This window comes from Anolis sagrei, chromosome 4 (assembly GCF_037176765.1).
Source record: "Anolis sagrei isolate rAnoSag1 chromosome 4, rAnoSag1.mat, whole genome shotgun sequence".
Taxonomy (NCBI): domain Eukaryota; kingdom Metazoa; phylum Chordata; class Lepidosauria; order Squamata; family Dactyloidae; genus Anolis; species Anolis sagrei.
The window spans coordinates 66,340,315-66,355,389 of NC_090024.1; the positions used below are offsets into that span (position 1 = coordinate 66,340,315).

The following is a 15,075-nucleotide window of genomic DNA, read 5'->3' on the forward strand; positions in this document are numbered from 1 at the left end:
CTGGATGGGCCCTAAAAAAAAGCAACTTCTGCTGCATATTTAATTGAAGATACACAGCCATGGTAATTTTAAATGTTAGAAGGGACGGCCATTGAGAAGCCACAGTTGGATATTGTATTCCAGCCTATTTCATTCTTGCTGTAAACCCCATAGAAAGGCCTGAGGAATTGTGGGAGTTGAAGTCCAAAACACCTGGAGAGAGGGCCGAAGTTTGCCCAAGCCAGCTTCACTTCCTCTTTGGCGAGGAGGCGAAGGGCGTGCGTCATCAAGAGAGGCAGGCCCCGCCCCTTTCCTGGGCGTCCGAGGCTCCGCCCCCTTTCCAATCCATTCCCTCGGAGGCCCCGCCTCCTCTCGTGCTGCGCCATCAACGTGCGCCCGGCGCGCCTATTTGAGGGGAATCCAGGCGCGCGCGTTTCCTTAGGAAGGCGAAAGCGTCCCCTCAGAGACGAAGGAAGGGAGGGAGGGCCTGAGGGGATGTTCGTGGCGCGGAGCATCGCGGCCGACCACCGCGACCTCATCCACGATGTCTCCTTCGACTTCCACGGGCGGCGGATGGCGACCTGCTCCAGCGACCAGAGCGTCAAGGTGGGGCTCTCTGCGGCTGGTGGCCTCGGCTCCATTTTGGGACCGAGTGGGCTAAGGGGCCTCCCTCGCGCTCCGCTTCTCTTTCTCTGCACACGAGGGGTCCCCTGAACCACCCTCTCCTCACAATCTTTTCATTCTTTCCTTCGCTGCTGGGCTTCTTTGGTTTTGAATGGCACGCGACCGTTTTGGGGAGGTGACCCTCGGCCACTGATGAGGCCACTATTTAATTTATGTAGTCACCCCCTCCCGTCTTTCTCCCAAAGCTTCTAAGTGACTTGACGCAATACAGTAGACCAGGGGTCCTCAAACTTTTTAAACAGAGGGTCCAGCAGACAAGAGTCCTTTGTCCCACCTGGGTCATTCCACAGATAAATAAACCCTTTTTCCTAGTTCCAACAGACCTCACTACCTCTGAGGATGCAGGCAAAACGTCAGGAGAGAATGCCTCTAGAACATGGCCATATAGCCCGAAAAAACCTACAACAACTCGGCCAGATTATAGTCCCTCAAACTGTTGGAGGGCTGGATTATAATTTGAAAAAAAAAATGAATGAATTCCTATGCACATTGAACATATCTTATTTGCAATTCAAAATATACTTAAAATAGTGCAATAATTAAAACGAAGAACAATTTTAACAAATATAAACGTATATCAATGGAAAATGTAGATTGCTGTTTGTTGTGTGCTTTCAAGTCGTTTCAGGCTTAGGTTGACCCTGAGCAAGGGCCAGATAAATGACCTTGGAGGGCTGTATCTGGCCCCCAGGCCTTAGTTTGAGGACCCCTGCAGTAGACCTTAAAACAACGCTAAGATGTGGAGTGGAAAAATTAAGGGAGAGATTGATATTTCAAATGTAACTTCTGTAGTTTGCTGTATAAATTGCATGCACAAGGAGGGGAGGGTGGGAGTGGGATAAAACAATAAATAAAATAACAAAAAACAGTGACATTAAAAACAATGCAAATGCATGCATATATGAATATTTAAAGTTAAAAAGCAATTAAATCTTTGTGTCATTTGTGTAAATAATAATAATAATAAATATAAATATTATTATTATTATTATTATTATTATTTATACCCCACCACCATCTCCCCAATGGGGACTCGGGGCAGCTAACATGAGGCCAAGCCCTTTAAAAATACAATACAACACAGTAAAATACAGAATACAAACAACAAAATGCATCAGAAAATAAATTACAATAATAAAATGAAATAATAAAGTAAATCCACACAACATAAAATGGAACAGGATGGGCAGGCCAAATGGACAAGATGAAATGATAAAACCCTGGGTGAGGTAGGAATAGGAGATATGTAAGTGAGGGGAACCCAAGAAAATAAAACAATGGGGTAATGAGAATTATTACAGTTCAAAACTAGACAGCCCTCAACCCTTAATTCCACTTACGGCATGTCAGAGTTGTTAAGGTGGGGAGGAGATAATAATAATAAGACTCAGGGCGGTTTCTATCAAAAGTGGCAAACATTCAATTCAATGCCATAATAAAACAAACAAAAAATCAATGGGCAAAATAAATAAACCCATATCAATATAAACTAATAATAACTAACCAATAATAACTGAATAGCAAGAACTTAAATAAACATAGGGTGGGGGTAAAGGTTTCCGCTTGACATGTCCCCTTCTCAGTGGTGCCTGTGGAACTCTCTATCCAGTGACATTAGATTGGCCTCCTTCCTCTTGTCCTTTAGAATGAAACTCAAAACCAAGCAATGGGACCAAGTGTCCGAACAGTAGAGGCAGCAATTTAGAATGAAGCCCAATTTGTGTGAATGACAATGGTCTGACCTGGGCTATGATTTCAAACCTTTGTGATTTAAACAACATTTTCGTAATTGTATGTTTTAATTGCTTTTATCATTTATCACTGTTGTTGGCACTGAATGAATGCCTGTTGTGAAGCCGCCCTGAGTCCCCCTCCGTGGGTGAGAAGGATGGGATACAAATATGTTAAATAAATAATTAAAATAAATCTAGTCATGTCCAACTCTGGGGGATGGTGCTCATCTCCATTGCTAAGCCGAAGAGCCCGCGTTGTCCATAGACACCTCAAAGGTCATGTGGCCAGCATGACTGCATGGAGCATCATTACCTTCCCATCAGAACGGTACATATTGATCTACTCACATTTGCATGTTTTCAACCTGCTTAGGTTGGCAGAAGCTGTGGCTAAAAGCAGGAGCTCGCCCACTTTGTGCAGCTCAGTAACAGGTTGCTGTTACTTTTGCCTACTTTTAAGAGGGGGGAAGATTATTTTCCACATTATTATTATTATTTATTCATTTTATCCTTCTTTTCTCCCATGGATAAGATTCAAAGGGGTGTACAGTAGTTAAAAATAGAGATTACATAAAATACACATTCAGCAAAGCATCATAAGCCAACTAAAGCAGGTAACCCATTACCTAAACCAGATACAACAAATTAATAAATTACAACAAATTAATAAATTACAACATATAGCATTAAAAAATTCTCTAAGCTCAGGCCAATGTTGAATTACATTGGTTGTCATTCAAACATGAATATGAAGATGTTTACAAGTATTGTACAAAGTGTCCTTAGAAGTCAACCCTCATCCCTGCCTTTGTTTAATGTCGCTTATCCCCGAATCAGTGTGTTAGAACATATTGCAGGCAGCCTTTATTATTCCTGGAAGAGCTCAATGACAAAGCTGCTTTTATTTTGCCTGTTACAATGGGCCCTTGGTATCTGAGGTTTAGTTCCAGGACTCCTCATGAAAATCAAAAACTGTGGATTGGATGCACAATTGCATTATATGCAATGGGATACCAATCTGGTGTCCTGTATATAAAATGGCAAAATAATAAAAATGATTTTAAAATAATTTCAAGTCATGTGTAGTTGAATCCATTGATGCTGAATCTGTGGATACAGAGGGCCGACTGTCTTTAACTGATGTGTCATCTTATCTTGTACAATTTCCTTAGAAGAAAGTTGCCCTGATCTCAATAGGAACTACTGTTTGTAGTTTTGTAGTGTGGCTGGAGAAGAATGCACATCTTTGATGGGATTCACTTAACATACTTTTTTTAAACAATTGACTGGTAGAGGTTAGATCACTCAAAGTATTACTTGCAGATTATTCCTAGATATGCTTATGGAGGAATAAAGTTTACAATGTTAAATGGGGCTTGTCCTGAGATAAGTGTACAGAAAAATAGCCTTTAATGACAGTTGATGTACAGAGATATGTGACTCATTAATTGCTTTTGTAGTCAGGAGGAATGTATTACTGACATTGACACCTACAACTCTGAAGAATGATTTGTTTTCCTATACAATGGTTCTATGCAGAAAATTGGTATTCTAAGAAGCACTACACTTACATCTATTTCTGCATTCGTCGGAAAGTAATTCTTGCCTTTGGCTTCCAAATGTATATTTAGTCAGCAAGATACACTTCTGTGCTCATTACATGTAGAAGTTTATATAGCTGCTGGTGGTAGAGAACAAAAGATAACCCAGAATGAGTTATCCAGCCCCTTGTACCACAGAACAATTGTATTTTTAACAAAGAATGATAATACTGGATCAGAATGACATGTATATACACCATCAAACTGCCTCTCTGCTACATAAAATGAATCTAGAGAGGAATACATTATTTCTGGGTTCATCGCCTACTTGTAGTTTTCACAATCTTTAATCCATGGACTTCAGAGTTAGTTCCTACTACTTTTTTCTAATTTTGCATTTACACTGTATGAATTTTTTAATTTAAGTATTATAAGTCTTTTTTCTTTAATAGGTTTGGGACAAAGGCGAGAATGGAGAATGGCACTGTACTGCAAGCTGGAAGGTAAAAGTGTGAGCCTCAATATCTCTGTAGTTTGGAAATGATTTATGCCATGAGAAGTCCTGCTGAAAACAACAATATTGTCTCAAAATGATATCTTCATGTTCGCTTAGAAGTTTCTTTATACATTGAAAAATCTTCCTCTAATAGGAGTATCAGTATTTAGGATTGCTTTTTAAAGATGAAACCATATTCCTTTGTTTTCTCTGATTCTCCACAGCTGCAATTCAGTGTATGCTATTTTTCTTTTAAACACTAAACTAAGCAAGCATAGAACAATTTAGCAAATTTTTGGTGGTTTATCTCATCTTGCTAAAACTATGCCTCAAGTTAAATGCTCTTATCAAATCTCATAATGTGTGAATTACGAATGGCTGCCTGGCATTTACTTTTAAAAGATAATATACCTGTAGGAAAAGACCTCCAGGGTTTGCCTGGAACATTCTTTATCCGTGATTTGGATGCTATTTGATCAGTTAATGAAATAGCTGCTATACAGCTATATGTAAAATGTTAACTTCAACTGTGAAAGTGGATTTTAGGCATTTATTCCAAAGATACTTTGACTTCTTTTAAATCGTTGATTGCATTTCATGATCTCTCCCCCCCCCCCCCCCCAATAAACGAAAATGACTATTGTACTCTTAGTCTGTAAGTTCCAATCCTTCTGAACTTTCCAGACACATAGTGGATCTGTGTGGCGTGTGACCTGGGCACATCCAGAGTTTGGACAAGTCCTGGCTTCCTGCTCTTTTGACAGAACAGCTGCTGTGTGGGAAGAAATAGTTGGAGAATCAAATGATAAACTTCGAGGGCAGAGTCACTGGGTAAGTAAGATGTGAAAAGAGATGGGTTTATTTATTTATTTACTTTGCTTATATACCACTGTTCTCAGCCCAGGGGCGACTCATAGCGGTGTACAACATAGGAAGAACAGAATTCAAGACACAGTATAAAATAATTCACAATCCAGCATTATACAAAAAACATCATCATTACTATGAAAACCATTCAGTGTCGTCTCATCGTCCAAACCACAATCCAGTATAATTTTCCGTTGTTCCATGTACTAATGTACTAATTCCATCTTTCAGTTTGTTTTTGACATTGATGGGTGGCTATTCCATGTGATAAACTTCAAAGTTAAGAGATGTATTCAGTTTTTAAAAATCAAGAGCTACAGATCTTGTGGGTGGTATTTTGTGTCATGTTAATCTGTGTGATTCAGTACTGTGGAGAGGGGAACCATGCACAGAGTTATGGCATATGCTGAAATTTTACAGTTACCTCATCCAGTGACAGTCTCTGTAGCCCACTGACAAACAGCCTTCTTAAGGTTTGAGACACCCTTCAGAATGCTTGAAGACTTGCAAACAGAAGGAAAAAGTTCCTCTACCCTGTATGGAGAAATAGCTTGTAGGGGTGTGTGAGGTGCAATCTCCCAAATGCAGTGGAAAGATCCAGCGCCACATGTTCTGTCTGAGCCTTCAGCTGCCCCCACCAGGTCCGTTTTCAGTGGTCTGGCTGCCGAATTTCCCTGAATCCCGAATAGCAAAACTGAATTGTGCACACCCTTGTAGCTTACACTTTTATTGGAGGATCCGAGCAGCCACGTTATGTTTGATTCCTTCTGTCCCCCTTGTTTCTTTTACTTCATTGTGATAAGTTAAAATTTTAAAATTGAAACCCATCTTCTGTTTGCCTAACTATAATCTTTAATTTTTTAGCACAGAAAAGATAAGTGAATTAGGTTCTTGTGGGTTTTTTCGGGCTATAGGGCCATGTTCTAGAGGCATTTTTCCTGATGTTTTGCCTGCATCTATGGCAAGCATCCTCAGAGGTAGTGAGGTAGTAAGCGAATTGCCATTTTCTTAGAGAGGAATTTGTGTGCCCCCTCCCCCTTCATAAACTATACATTTTAACAAATAATCCCAAATCATCAAAAACCTCAGTTCCCTAGAAAACATCAGGCAACCCTTTTGGAGTTATTTGTCAATTTCATCTTAGTTATACTGTTGGTATTTCAGTTGAATCAGGAACAAGGATTGGAGATTACAATTCAAAACATCTTTAAATCAAAACATCTTTATTGAAGTCATAAGTACAGAATCATGAAGTTAGAAATGTGATGGGAACCAAGAGGGTTAGTATACACACATACACACACAAAATGAGATGATCAGCACAACAATGCACTCAAATTCTTTGCTATTACAAAATTATTGAATATTTTAAAATAGGATAATAAAAATGTGATAATAATACTTTGAATATAGTTATTTCATAAAAAATGGGCTAAACAAAGATATGATTTTCTTAAGCCTAGCTTGTAAGAGTTCCATTATAAATCACAATGTATCTTTTTTCTGACGTCTTCATTTCCTAACCATAAAATGGTTACTTCATGGTTTGCCGTCTTGCATTTATTAATAATCATCCAAAAATTAATGATAGTCATGTTTTACATTATTTAATGACCGTTGCATTTCAGGTCAAAAGGACTACTCTGGTTGACAGTAGAACATCTGTTACTGATGTAAAGTTTGCTCCCAAGCACATGGGTCTCATGTTAGCAACATGTTCAGCAGATGGAGTTGTTAGGATCTATGAAGCTCCCGATGTTATGAATTTGAGTCAGTGGTCACTTCAGCATGAAATCTCATGTAAACTAAGCTGCAGTTGCATTTCTTGGAATCCTTCAAGGTATGTTACTATTACTCTTGACAAACGAATAAGTGACAGAAAAAATCCAATTGGTTAAATCCAAGACTTCCTTCTGCTACCACAGTGGTTCTCAACCTGTGGGTCCCCAGATGTTTTGACCTTCAACTCCAAGAAATCCTAATAGCTGGTAAACTGCCTGGGATTTCTGGGAGTTGTAGGCCAAAACACCTGGGGAACCACAGCTTGAAAACCACTGTCAGAACAGCTCTGGTCACGCTGAATTGCTCTGCCTTGTATTTTTTTTGTTCAAGATATCCATTCAGTGGAGTCTCCTCACCTTCCTTACCTTTCTCACAAGATTGGAAAGAATGGAGCTGGGATGTCCATACCCATAATTTCATTTTCCCATACCTAAATCTCAACCCAGCTGAAACAGTAATTGGGTGCTGACTTTCTTATGTAGCATGTACTTAAAATAGTAATAATGAATTAAGACATTTAGCCTCAATTAGGATTGCTAAAGCTGTGGTCTAGACTCCCACCAACATTGCTTGGCCAGCCCCTGCCTAGGCAGGCCACGAGATATATGACAGAAACACGTTAATCAGTATCTGGAGGATCAAAGGCTGCCTGATGCTAGTTTAGAAGGAAATGCACAATTGAGCCCTTATGGAGAAGCCATGATTCAGTGGTAGAGGAGGTATTTTTACATGCAGAAATGTACTATATTCATTTAGAAGGATCAGTTGGGAAGTGATGTAGAAAAAAATATTTGCCTGATATTCTGTATAATTTCAGTTGGCTTCCAGTTTTGTGCCAGCTCAGATGGAAAAATAGATTGTAAAGCATAGCTTTTGGGAAGTCCCCGAACAGACTCAGAAGTGGAGTTGGCAGATCAAAAGATAACATGGCTAAATGGCACTACCTAGAAGAACCCTCCACCTTGTGGAGCAGAACAAACAACTCCACATCTGTATGCCTGCCCACAATGCCCTGTAGCCTCTATTTTATCAGTTTTATACAAATTTATTTATGCAGTGCTTTTGACATGAAATAAATAGAAAAATAGGTTGATAGGCAGAAGGCAACATATTTTATTCTAACAGCATGGCCTCTTCTCTGCGGATTTGATACCTACAGTTTTATGCACCCATGTTCCACCCCTCCCCCTGGGAAGTGTTTGTCTAGATCTCCAGCGGGAATCTTTGGCAGGCCTGCACAACCTGTGGCACTCCAGGTGTTTTGGACTTCAGCTCCCATCATTCCTGACCATTGAACAAGCTGACTAGGGCGTCTTGGAACTGGAGGCACAAATATCTGGAGGGCTGCAGGTTGAAGAGGCCCGACCTGTGGTATAATCGAGTTTAGTCAATATAAAGGTTTTGCTATTATCCACAGATTCAGGTATTCATGGGGGGTAGTTCTGGACTCTATTCCCTGTGATTGTAGGGTGGGGTGTGTCATACTTTATTATTGATTGTCTTTCTTGAAGAGGTAATGTGTTAGGGACAGTCCTCATGGTTACAATTCCTTTTAAGAGGGTTTGTTTGTTTTGATTTGGTGATTGCAGCTCTCGTGCCCACGCTCCAATGATAGCCGTAGGAAGCGATGACAGCAGCCCAAATGTATTGGCCAAAGTGCAGATTTATGAATATAATGAAAATACCAGGTGAGAGGAAAAATGTTATCCCCTTAATGGGTTAAATGCTTTATGATATTATTTGATACATCATCTGCCATTGGTATGCGTGAAAGTAACAAATGCATTGCATCTGAAAATTTAGTATTTTAAAATGATTTTTGGTGAGACTTTAATTTGAGATTTAAGATGAGTGGACAATCTGTAGAATTGGCCCCATATCTCACGACTCCAAGGTGAATTCCCATTCTTGGCTAGTTGTCTCCTATGGCACAGAATTTTTAAAATTGATGAACATAATTCAAAGTCAATTCCACTGCAGTATTAAAGTATATTACAATCAAGGTTCAATAATCCAACACTCATAGGCATATATCAAGAAAAACATTACTTAAAAAACAAAATTGTGAACTGGGAAGGGACATTGGTGGATGCTGTAGGCAAACTCCTTATGTGTTATGTTGGACACCATTTTTTTTTAACTTTCAAGGAGTGTACACTCATCTGCATGTTAAAGAATTCAAAACATGTTACTCTCTTTATTTCTTCAGGAAGTATGCAAAAGCAGAAACTCTTATGACAGTTACAGATCCTGTGCATGATATAGCGTTTGCTCCAAATCTGGGAAGATCCTTCCATTTATTGGCGGTAGCTACCAAAGATGTACGGATTTTTACATTAAAGCCCCTAAGGTGAGTTTTAAAGCAAGTACTGCAAGGTAGGATAAAAGCAAATACATTGATTTTTGTGGAAACAGATTTAATTTTTCTTCCTCTTTAAGAATGAATCTAGTTACGAATCTATAGGTTGAGTATGTCTTTCTTGAAATGCTTGAGACTCAAAATGCAATGCTGCTATTCAGAGAAATTATGTTAGTTTTTGAGGCAACTAGCAGAATGTCTTAATCAGTTATGGCGTCCCAGGCATATAGGTTTTCTATCCCTTATTTGTTTTTAAAATAGTAGTTTTATTGTGTTAAGTTTCTAATTTCAGACCAATAAGAAATAGAATACTGTTACTGTTTGGATTTCAAAATAGCATTGACATTATCTTGAAATAACTGACATTTGTAAAATCACTTGCTTTAAGTAGATTGAAGCTCAATATCGAATTTTACATTTTCAATAGAAAAGAACTGACCACTTCATCAGGACTGACAAAATTTGAGGTTCAGTTAGTGGCTCAGTTTGATAATCATAACTCCCAAGTTTGGCGTGTAAGCTGGAACATTACAGGCACAGTACTTGCATCTTCGGGAGATGATGGGTGTGTAAGGCTTTGGAAAGGTAAGCATTTAAATCATTTACTTCCCTGTAGCACAGCGATTGGGTCTGCAGTCCCATGTAGATATACTAGGAAATAAGTCCTTTGAGCTTGGTTAGAGTTCCTTCTAAGTTAATTTGTTTACAGTTGTACTTCAGGTCTGCTTAACAGGTCTTCTTTTCTATGATTGTTCCTTGAAGGTATAACTCTTAATGTTTACATTAAAGACATGCCAGTCAGAAATGTGACTTTATTAAATTAAGTGTTAAATCTTACATCAGTTTAACATTTTATCACAGATGTAAATGTAAACATAAGACAGTGTGAGCCATTGGTCAGTTTAGTTAAATAATCATCATCATTGCCCTGGCTAGAAAAATGTGCAGTCCCAAAGTAGTATGATGAAACATAAAAAGACTTGAGCTTGGAAACTTCATTATTCTTTGAAATGGAGCCTCCCTTTGGCCTTTGGTAGCTGATGGACTTTGGTTCCAGGACCCCCCATGGGTACCGAAATCCATGGATGCTCAAGTCCTATTATATGCAGTGGTGTAGAAATGGTGTTCCTTATATGAAACGACAAAATCAAGGTTTGCTTTTGGGATTTTTTTTAAAAAAACATATTTTTCAAGTCATGAATGAAGTATTTGTGGTTATGGAGGACAAGACTACAGTCCTCAGAAGTCAGCCTGACCTAGAGTTATTTTAGTTGTTGGCTTTTGGTCTGTTCTGAAGGCCAAGCAGTGAAAAGACTTCTAGATTATTTTGCTGTTTTGAATACTAGCTGTTTCTTGAAGCTAAAATTAATGTTTTCCTACACCAGCCTGTCCTCCTTAGATAACTCAGCTACCTTTGAAAATGACAGCTTCTTAGTATAACATTCAGTTCTTCAAGGGAAATGCTTTTCTAATAGAACTACTGAAAAGTTGCAATTAAAAATAGTTCAAATTGCAAAATCAGATGAATGAAGCCATAGCTGCAATAGCTTTGGTTTCCTTTATAGCTTGTAAAGGATCTCTAGGGGCCCTTCCACACAGCCATATAACCCAGAATATCAAGGCAGAAAATTCCACAATATCTGCTTTGAACTGGGTTATCTTAGTCCACACTGCCACATATTCCAGTTCAAAGCAGATAATGGAGTGTTTTATTCAGCTGTGTGGAAGGGGCCTAGATTATACAGATATATTTACTTGTATGGTTTAGGCATAGTATTTCTATGGACAGGATGAGTAAGGGTGCAAATTGTGTGTCTCTCCTGGTTGTTTGACTGAAACGCCTGCATTTCCTATCAGCTGTTGTGCTTTCTAGAATAGCTGAGATTTGCAGTCTCAGCAGACCTGAAGGCTGCGTAATTTATATCCCTGAGCTGAGAAAAAGGCAATTCTTTTTGCGGCATGTTTTAGCACCTCATCACACTAGAGGATGAATCCACTTTAAATCCGGTGCTGCCTCCTGCGGAATTCTGGGGTTTGTAGTTTAGGGATGAGCCTTTAACAGTCTTCCTATACTACAAACCCCAGAATTCTGCAGGAGGCAAAAACTGTATTTAAAGTGGATCCATTCCCTAGTGTGATGAAGTAGCTAGAGCGGTTGTATCATTATAATGCAGTTGTCTGACCATTGTTTAAACAAAGATGCAATTGGGTTTGTGAAATTTCCCCTCAGCTAACTACATGGACAATTGGAAGTGCACTGGAATTCTGAAAGGTAATGGGAGTCCAGTCAATGCTAGCTCCTCTCAGCAGGGAGCTTTTAATGCTCCCTTTGGCACATCCAATACAAGCCTCCAGAATTCAGTCAATGGAACATCTGCTGGCAGGTAGGCTACTTTGTATGTAAGTTTTCCATTCTTAAGAACCTTTGTTAGTAACACCCAGTGTTAGTCCCACTAAGTCTTAAGAACACTGTGTTTTCCATGTGTGGTTATTAATCACAGCCATTTGTCACATCAGTAATTTTGGTTCAGTTGTGCTAGGTCTTACCTATGCTGTACTACAATGAATAAAATAAGCAACTTCTGTCCCGTTACTGTTCGCATATGTAAATGTTGAGACCTCTAAATATTTTTTTAAACCATATTATCTATTTTTGTATCTTTTTACTCACAGCAGCTGGCTCTTGCTACCCTTTAGTACTTTGACCACTAATTATCCTACTGTTTCTCAACCAAGGTCTCTCTGACTTCCTGCCTCTGTCCTCTTCTACTTCTTGAGACTCCTTGGGAACAGGACCCTCATCCAATCCTGTTTTCAGTAGCTCTTGGCAACCAGTTTGTTCACATAGCTTTCAACACATGGGTCTGTTTTGGGCCTGCCCTCACAAACCTGACTCTGAAAGGAACATTGTTGATTCATGAACTTTATCATTAGGACTTCCTCTGGCACTTGGATGCAGACACAGTGGTGACATTTGATGGACAGAATTTGGAGCCTATGCTGTAGATCACACTTCTTTTTCCTACCAATCAGTGCTGGATACTTTACTATTACGTGTTGAGTCTTTTTGTAAATTCAAGTGCTTATAGCACATGCATTAGTAGTAAGGATAAACTGATGATGCAGCTTTTTAAAACACTTGGACAATATGGCTGCATTTATTTGAAGGAATATACTCATACTACTTGATTGTAACTGATCTGTAACTTTGTTCTTGTGCTGCTATTTGAGATTTTTACCTACTGCTGCTCTATCAGAGGGAGTCAGCTGCTGCTACATGGAGAACACGGGCTCTTAGCCTGTGTTGACATTTCTCCTGGTGTTGGGAGGGGGTGTATTCTTTGCTATTTGGGTACTCTAGCTATAGGCCTCCTTGAAGTATGCCACAGTGGTGATTGTTTGGTCGACCTGAACGAAAGGGGCAGATAAAGTTACGACCTGGCAGTTGCTAATCAAGCTGTGTGGAACTTCAGAGAAGCAGTTTCTTTGGACAGCTGGTTTCTTCTTTCTGAGGTCTATTGATATCTGATCTCTTGACCTCTTCCAGAAAATATTGAGAAAAGTCAGAAGAGTAAATGAAGTTCCGCCACTATTCCCACCTGATGCTCATTAAATTCTCTTTCAACTGGATGATGGAATTTATACACTTGTTTATGCAGGGCTTTTTCAGTTACATTCACCCTTATGTTGGTGAAGTAATCTTTTCATACAGAATAATACATTCTAGGGCACAATTCCAGTGTAAGAAAGAGTAAATCTTCATCTATGATACACATACCTAGCTATTGTGGGGAATCCTGAATTATTATTATTATTATTATTATTATTATTATTATTATTATTATTATTATTTTACTGTTTGTTAAGCATTTGAAAGTGTGATAAAAACATTCGTACTGTAATTAATATGCTGCAGTTTATATGTACACAGAAATGTGGTGGTTTCTAGAAGCAAATTAATATGATACATTACTAGACTGCTTTCCTGTTTTTTAGGGTTTGATTGTTTAGTACTTTTGTTAGTAAACTCTAGTAATGCTACTAACATTTTTGAAAATCAAAGTCAATCAGTGTTTTATATCTAACTGGAAGATAATTAAGATTGTTTGAGGAGTGACTGAAAAGATTACAACTTAATAAACCTGCCAAATACTGCTCTACAGTATTCTTATTTTTGTGCTTATAACCATGTGTGTCTAAAATTGTGATGCATTCTCCCTTCTCCATTTGTATTATGTCCTTTTTAACAGAAAGCACAGCTGATTCCAAGCTAACTGGAGTAACTTTGCTGTTTTGCTGCTTGTTGCATGCACACAGGAATGGAAAGCGAACTCCTTTTCCCCTTCCCCAGCGCCGTTTGACCTCTTCCCAAGACACCAGCAGTCTGCCTACTACTAAAAGCAAATCAAAAAGGGTCTCTTAAAAACCGTTGTATATACACTCTGCTAGCCAGCACACTATGACCTTGTTGTGAAAAAGTAACAGGATGAGTCCTCTTGTGGAAACACTCCTGCAATCCCCGCAGTGAAAAGAGGGGAAGTTCACGACATTAAAAAGGATTACTGTCCTTGCATTCTGAGGTGTCAGGAGATTTGAAGCTATTGAAATTTATTGGCTTTAATTAAATTTGTTTTGACTATTTTATTTTGTTGTACTTTTTGAAGTGCTCAGATTCTTTACCATTGGAGTTTTGTTCATGGACTTGTAACATGCAAACTTAACCAGCCTGAAACAGTGTCGGCAATCCTGTAACTTGACGACTGTGCAGTTGGTATCTTAAAATAGTTTACTATTGCTTCAGAATTAAGTATGATTTCAAAGGGAACAAAAACACCCCACAAACAAATTAATGCTGTACTTTTAGTTGTCTTAACTGATAGTTGCATGTTCCTGTGGCATGATTCCATGGAATAATCAGTGAGATTTCCTCTGGTCATAGCTATGTGATGGAGAACCATATCCAAATAAATGTTTGCTAGGTGGCATTGGCAGGGTGCTGTAGGAATGATTTTCATGTGAAAGGAGAATCATATATGTGAAGTGCATATATCCTGCTCCTTTACAGTGGAGTTATAACCCCAGAGTAAACTGAAGCAGTGTTACTGTAAACATTCATTATGATATGGCCAGAAAATGCATTGTTTTACTTAGCAGCATGTCAATGTAGCTCTAAAAATGTCCTGTCTCAAATTTTTACTAACTTTTGCCATTCTGTTTTGTAAATTGGTCTACTTTTCCAAAGATGATAAAGTGCTGTCTTTGATAGTTACGGGTAAGTTATAAAAACTGACATGGAATAGTCCTTTAAGCGTTTAATGTGCCAGGTCTTATGGAGTTTTTTTCCAGATGTTTTTACCATCCATATGTATATATGCAGACTGTATTCCAGCTGAAAAGGAGTTACTTTTGTATATTGTGGAAATGTAAAAATTGTAAAAACTAGTTGTTTTTACATCTAGTCTATAATATGTTCAGTACATTTAATCTGAGTTGGATGCAAATACAGCAGATATACCTGCATAATTAATGTGTGCCTGTTTTTCTGCAGTTGTTGCTAAGAGCTATGGAAATGAACCGCATAGTTTTTAATGATAAGCATATCTTGGGAGATTAAAAACACATTTAATTTACAGG

General features: G+C 38.6%; 1 protein-coding gene across 1 annotated transcript in view; it reads left to right on the forward strand.

Annotated features, from left to right (window-relative positions):
* Window positions 1-339: 339 nt before the first annotated feature.
* The window catches only part of CEP192 (centrosomal protein 192), a 92,774-nt gene continuing 78,038 nt past the window's right edge, over window positions 340-15,075 (forward strand). Inside the window, exons 1-8 of the mRNA XM_067467077.1 lie at window positions 340-585; window positions 4,390-4,440; window positions 5,118-5,264; window positions 6,929-7,140; window positions 8,672-8,770; window positions 9,292-9,432; window positions 9,869-10,026; window positions 11,672-11,825. Coding sequence (XP_067323178.1) covers window positions 475-585; window positions 4,390-4,440; window positions 5,118-5,264; window positions 6,929-7,140; window positions 8,672-8,770; window positions 9,292-9,432; window positions 9,869-10,026; window positions 11,672-11,825 — 1,073 coding nt within the window. The 5' untranslated portion in view covers window positions 340-474. The remainder of the gene's footprint in view (window positions 586-4,389; window positions 4,441-5,117; window positions 5,265-6,928; window positions 7,141-8,671; window positions 8,771-9,291; window positions 9,433-9,868; window positions 10,027-11,671; window positions 11,826-15,075) is intronic.